General features: G+C 38.9%; 1 protein-coding gene across 1 annotated transcript in view; it reads left to right on the forward strand.

Annotated features, from left to right (window-relative positions):
* Positions 1 to 5,844: 5,844 nt before the first annotated feature.
* Positions 5,845 to 7,055, forward strand: part of LOC121857237 (zinc finger protein 501-like) — a 1,259-nt gene continuing 48 nt past the window's right edge. Inside the window, exon 1 of the mRNA XM_042353215.1 lies at positions 5,845 to 7,055. This exon is cut by the window's right edge and continues 48 nt beyond it. Coding sequence (XP_042209149.1) covers positions 5,878 to 7,035 — 1,158 coding nt within the window. The 5' untranslated portion in view covers positions 5,845 to 5,877 and the 3' untranslated portion in view covers positions 7,036 to 7,055.

Consider the following 7,055-nt stretch of genomic DNA (forward strand, 5'->3'; position numbering starts at 1 on the left):
TTAGTTTGAGGTATTATTTATTACTATACCTTAAAATCTAGTGTTTTTACCCAAACATTTCTCATAGAGGGAGGAGCCAGCGAACGTGGGAAGACGGGGGGGGGGGGGTTGAGTCCATTATTTGAATGGACATTAACCGGCAACTATATATCTCTTAAATATTAATTGTGTATGCATACCATCATAAAATTAAGATGTTATTTTTGCTACAACATAGGTACACGTTGACTATCAAAAATCCGGCTACCTCGGGACCTGAGGAGTGCTGGATTTTCGAAAATGCCGGAAAACTGATGGTTATATTTGCTGTATAAGTTTAACAGAAAATGACTACCTGTATAGTCCTTTAAACAAAGAAAATTAATCACTTGAGTTAGGATAATATAATTGACATTGCTGGATTCCTTGTAAGACCAGGAATATGTTGAATATAAATGTTATAAATTTTGCACAAAAGATAACATATTTACTCAGAGTAAACATTATATCTAAAATTTGTATGTCTAATGCAAAATCTATGATGTTTATATTCAAAATGATCATCAAATTGTAAGAATTCTAGCAATGTAAATTATATTCTGGCCGGGTAATTTGTATGAATTTTATGAGCTAAAACATATATCTTCATTAAATAAACAAAGAAATGTTTGAAAATGCGCTCCGAAATCCATGCCGGAAAACTGAAGGTTCCGGTTTATCGATTGCCGGATTTTTGATGGTCAACCTGTATTGTGTCGGAAAAAGTGGAGTTTGGGAGTTGGCCCATTCTCTATTTCAATTAATCCCATATGTTCTGTTATTCCATTTACGCGTTTTACGCGGACCTCTGCGGGTTCATTTGACCTCGTAAATCTGGGTATTACTGTATACTGGTCAGTTCTGCTCTGTACTATACCATACTATATACTATACTATACTATACTATACAGTACTGTACTATACTGTACTTTACTGTACCTTACTGTACTGTACTATACTCTACTAAATAAAAGTAATTAAAAATTAATTCTACGTGTTTGGTAATTCCTCTCTGTGTGCTGGTTTAGATTTTTAGCAGTAGTATATGGTAGTCTAACTATATATAGTAGTAAATGGTAGGTAACTCACCGCAACAAAACTAGACCCGATAGAAAAAAACCGGTGCCATATTTGAAATCAGTGACCTCAATTTACCCAGAAACAGGTTTCAAAATGTATGCAACTGACAAAAAGTTGAATTTTGTTCCCCAGTGTAATATACTATAATGTTCTATGCTGTACTTGTACTATAATTGGGGTTATGCCTTGTTTCCTTAACATTTACCCAAATAATCTTGAATGTATTGAAGCAGCAAGTAGGTCACTACCTTTATGTGCTCCACACTTTCCTCTGACTAAAAAGATTCTGCCATTGAAGTACTGTATGAATTTAGCAGTAGTGGAGCAGACTGTTTCTATTATAGCTGTATCAAAGACTCTGCCCTCACTCCCTGAGAAATTCTCACTCCACTGTCTTGCTAACATCCTAACTATTCTTCCTTGTAGAAAACAGAGAAGGTGAATCTGTTATTACAAGACTCAACAGATAGTTTATGAGTAGAGATCCAAGTGATCAAGATATAGATGATTCATTGTGTGAGTCAAGTCTTATATATTTTATTAATAATTTTTACCACTTTCAGGTTTTGTAGAGAGTATTTCTCTTAGCTGGTGCAGTTCACACCTTCTGAACTCTGCTGACAACCTCAGGTCCAGTGGTGTCAGCACAAGAGTGAAAGTATTCAGTCACCTTTTCTACAGTCTCCTTCATGTGTCCAGTACCAAGTATCACCATCAGCATCCAGGAAAGTGAACAGTGTTGTGCTATTTTGCTCATCCCAAATATTCTTAATAAAGATTTTATGGTAGTCAACTAAAGGTGAATGAACATTAAGCGATGTTTGGAGATACAACTGTAAAGACGAGGCGTCAAGTAGTACTTTCCTCACAGTCTGTTTATCTGTCAGCCTTACTTCATTTTAAGTTAACTCAGATGAACATTTTTATTTAAAACATTTGTTTAATGATTTGATGTAAAGTGAAAATTTCACTGTCACCATTAACATTGTTTCACGGCCGTATTCCACAATCTCGTCTGTTAGTTGGTTGGTTTTATAGCCACACTCCACACTCATGTGTTAGTTGGTTGGTTTTACAGCCACACTCCACACTCATGTGTTAGTTGGTTGGTTTTATAGCCACACTCCACACTCATGTGTTAGTTGGTTGGTTTTATAGCCACACTCCACACTCATGTGTTAGTTGGTTGGTTTTATAGCCACACTCCACACTCATGTGTTAGTTGGTTGGTTTTATAGCCACACTCCACACTCATGTGTTAGTTGGTTGGTTTTATAGCCACACTCCACACTCATGTGTTAGTTGGTTGGTTTTATAGCCACCTCCACACTCATGTGTTAGCCAGTTGATTTTATAGCCACACTCCACACTCATGTGTTAGTTGGTTGGTTTTATAGCCACCCTCCACACTCATGTGTTAGCCAGTTGATTTTATAGCCACACTCCACACTCATGTGTTAGTTGGTTGGTTTTATAGCCACACTCCACACTCGTGTGTTAGCCAGTTGATTTTATAGCCACACTCCACACTCATGTGTTAGTTAGTTGGTTTTATAGCCACACTCCACACTCATGTGTTAGTTGGTTGGTTTTATAGCCACACTCCACACTCATGTGTTAGTTGGTTGGTTTTATAGCCACACTCCACACTCATGTGTTAGCTGATTGGTTTTATAGCCACACTCCACACTCATGTGTTAGTTGGTTGGTTTTATAGCCACACTCCACACTCATGTGTTAGTTGGTTGGTTTTATAGCCACACTCCACACTCATGTGTTAGTTGGTTGGTTTTATAGCCACACTCCACACTCATGTGTTAGTTGGTTGGTTTTATAGCCACACTCCACACTCATGTGTTAGTTGGTTGGTTTTATAGCCACACTCCACACTCATGTGTTAGTTGGTTGGTTTTATAGCCACACTCCACACTCATGTGTTAGTTGGTTGGTTTATAGCCACCTCCACACTCATGTGTTAGTTGGTTGGTTTTATAGCCACACTCCACACTCATGTGTTAGTTGGTTGGTTTTATAGCCACCTCCACACTCATGTGTTAGCTGGTTGGTTTATAGCCACACTCCACACTCATGTGTTAGTTGGTTGGTTTTATAGCCACACTCCACAATCTCGTGTGTCAGTTGGTTGGTTTTATAGCCACACTCCACACTCATGTGTTAGTTGGTTGGTTTTACAGCCACACTCCACACTCATGTGTTAGTTGGTTGGTTTTATATCCACACTCATGTGTTAGTTGGTTGGTTTTATAGCCACACTCCACACTCATGTGTTAGTTGGTTGGTTTTATAGCCACACTCCACACTCATGTGTTAGCCAGTTGGTTTTATAGCCACTCCACGCTCATGTGTTGGTTGGTTGGTTTTTCTAGCCACACTCCACACTCATGTGTTAGTTGGTTGGTTTTATAGCCCTCCACACTCATGTGTTAGTTGGTTGGTTTATAGCCACACTCATGTGTGTTGGTTGGTTGGTATTATAGCCACGCTCATGTGTTAGTTGGTTTGGTTTTATAGCCACACTCCACACTCATGTATTGGTGTGGTTGGTTTTTATAGCCACCTCCACACTCATGTGTTAGTTGGTTGGTTTTATAGCCACACTCATGTGTTAGTTGGTTGGTAATATAATACTCTCCCACACTCATGTGTTAGTTGGTTTTATAGCCACACTCATGTGTTGATTGGTTGATATTATAGCCACTCTCACACTCATGTGTTAGTTGGTTGGTTTTATAGCCACACTCATGTGTTGGTTAGTTGGTAATATAGCCACACTCACACTCATGTGTTAGTTGGTTGGTTTATAGCCACCTCCACACTCATGTGTTAGTTGGTTGGTTTTTATAGCCACACTCCACACTCATGTGTTAGTTGGTTGGTTTTTACAGCCACACTCCACACTCATGTGTTAGTTGGTTGGTTTATAGCCACACTCCACACTCATGTGTTAGTTGGTTGGTTTTATAGCCACCTCCACACTCATGTGTTAGTTGGTTGGTTTTATATACCTCCACACTCATGTGTTAGTTGGTTGGTTTCTTCCCTCCACACTCATGTGTTAGTTGGTTGGTTTTACATAGCCACTCCACACACTCATGTGTTAGTTGGTTGGTTTTATAGCCGCTCCCACACTCATGTGTTGGTTGGTTGGTTTTATAGCCACACTCCACACTTTCTTGTAGTTGGTTGGTTTATAGCCACACTCCACACTCATGTGTTGGTTGGATTTGGTTTTATAATACACTCCACACTCATGTGTTAGTTGGTTGGTTTTTATAATACACTCACCTCATGTGTTAGTTGGTTGGTTTTATAGCCACCTCCCACACTCATGTGTTGGTTGGTTGGTTTTATAGCCACACTCCACACTCATGTGTTAGTTGGTTGGTTTTATATTACCTCACACTCATGTGTGTTAGTTAGTTTGGTTTATAGCCACCTCCACACTCATGTGTGTTAGTTGGTTGGTTTTTATAGCCACACTCCACACTCATGTGTTAGTTGAAGTTTGGTTTATAGCCACCTCCACACTCATGTGTTAGTTGGTTGGTTTATAGCCACACCTCCCACACTCATGTGTTGAGTTGGCTGGGTTTCCTTCACACTCCACACTCATGTGTTAGTTGGTTGGTTTTATAGCCACTCACACTCATGTGTTGGTTGGTTGGTTTTATAGCCACACTCACACTCATGTGTTAGTTAGTTTGGTTTATAATACACTCCCACACTCATGTGTTAGTTGGTTGGTTTTATAGCACTCATGTGTTAGTTGGTTGGTTTATAGCCACACTCCATCATGTGTTAGTTGGTTGGTTTTATGGCCTCCCACACTCATGTGTTGAGTTGGTTGGTTTTGTAGCCACCTCCACACTCATGTGTGTTAGTTGGTTGGTTTTATAGCCACACTCCCACACACTCATGTGTTAGTTGGTTGGTTTTATAGCCACACTCCACACTCATGTGTTAGCCAGTTGGGTTTTCATATTCATGAGTGCTGGAGCAGGATATTCAACACTAGGTAGTGTGTTATTATCACCAAGGAAAGAAAGCTTTTTCATCGAGGGAGTGCATTTTATAATCTTAATTAAGGGGTTCATCAGTAAGGCCAAGTACAGCCAAGATGACCACCATCTGAGAGACCACAAGCCCAAGATATTTGGGGAAAGAAACAATGAATATGGAAGGTGACACTGAAGATCCCCTCAAGGTTCACAATGCCATGAAGATTTTAAAAAAGACTGTCTTGTAAAGCATGTGGGAGATCACCCATCAGAGACACTTTTTAACACAGGAGAGAAGTTCCAGTGTTCAGAATGTTCTAGATCATTTACTAAAAAATCTAGTTTAGTACAACATATGAGGGTTCACACAGGAGAGAAGTTCCAGTGTTCAGAATGTTCTAGATCATTTACTAAAATATCTAGTTTTGTACAACATATGAGGGTTCACACAGGAGAGAAGTTCCAGTGTTCAGAATGTTCTAGATCATTTACTAAAAAATCTAGTTTAGTACAACATATGAGGGTTCACACAGGAGAGATGTTACAGTGTTCACAATGTACTAGTTCATTTATTAAAAAATCTAGTTTAGTACAACATATGAGGGTTCACACAGGAGAGATGTTACAGTGTTCAGAATGTACTAGTTCATTTATTAAAAAATCTAGTTTAGTACAACATATGAGGGTTCACACAGAAGAGAAGTTCCAGTGTTCAGAATGTACTAGTTCATTTATTAAAAAATCTAGTTTAGTACAACATATGAGGGTTCACACAGGAGAGATGTTACAGTGTTCAGAATGTACTAGTTCATTTACTCAGAAATCTCAATTAGTACAACATATGAGAGTTCACACAGGAGAGAAGTTCCAGTGTTCAGAATGTACTAGTTCATTTACTCAGAAATCTAGGTTAGTTCAACATATGAGGGTTCACACAGGAGAGATGTTACAGTGTTCAGAATGTACTAGTTCATTTACTCAGAAATCTCAATTAGTACAACATATGAGAGTTCACACAGGAGAGAAGTTCCAGTGTTCAGAATGTACTAGTTCATTTACTCAGAAATCTAGGTTAGTTCAACATATGAGGGTTCACACAGGAGAGAAGTTCAAGTGCTCAGAATGTACTAGTTCATATACCCATGAATCTAGTTTAGTTGATCATATGAGGGTTCACACAGGAGAGATGTTCCAGTGTTCAGAATGTACTAGTTCATTTACTAAAAAATCTAATTCAGTACAACATATGAGGGTTCACACAGGAGACACACCATATCATTGTACAAAATGCAATAAATCCTTCACAAAGAAGTGCCGTATGATAAGGCACATAAGAGTTCATACAAGAGAAAAATTTCAGTGTTGTGATTGTCAAAAATGTTTTCCCAGTAGAGTGAGTCTCACAAGGCATAGTAGAACTCATCTGACTTCTTACAGTAAAGTTCATGCAAAAGATAATAAATGCCACAAAAAATATGATAATAAACAAAGGCTGAAAAAATGTGGTGAGGAGAAGTCAGGGAGTGGTAGGAGACTTACCCAGAGGAACCACCACCTTGGTGCTCTCAGGAGCCACACAACAGAAAAACGAGCGGGCAATGACCTGAACAGTCCAGAGCCGAGCCACAATAATTGTCGGGAACTGCCCACTTCCTCTCATAGTGAAGATGAGTATAGCCTCTCTTACCAGTGTAAGACAAAGGCTGTGTGTAAACTAGCAGATAATGACCTTGTAGTGAGTAGATCAACACATTTCATAGACTGGTCAGGTCATGGAGTTAAAGATGAACCTGTTGATGGTCAACCTTCAATCTTAAGTTTATCAGAAGATCCACTTCAATCTGAGATGGTTCCTCCATCTTCTATAAAATTAGAGAGCCTTAAGGAGGAATTTGAGTTTCTTGAGGAAGAATTGTGAAACCTTATTAACATATTGTG

Source organism: Homarus americanus, unplaced genomic scaffold (genome assembly GCF_018991925.1).
Source record: "Homarus americanus isolate GMGI-L3 unplaced genomic scaffold, GMGI_Hamer_2.0 scaffold20465, whole genome shotgun sequence".
NCBI classification, from domain to species: domain Eukaryota; kingdom Metazoa; phylum Arthropoda; class Malacostraca; order Decapoda; family Nephropidae; genus Homarus; species Homarus americanus.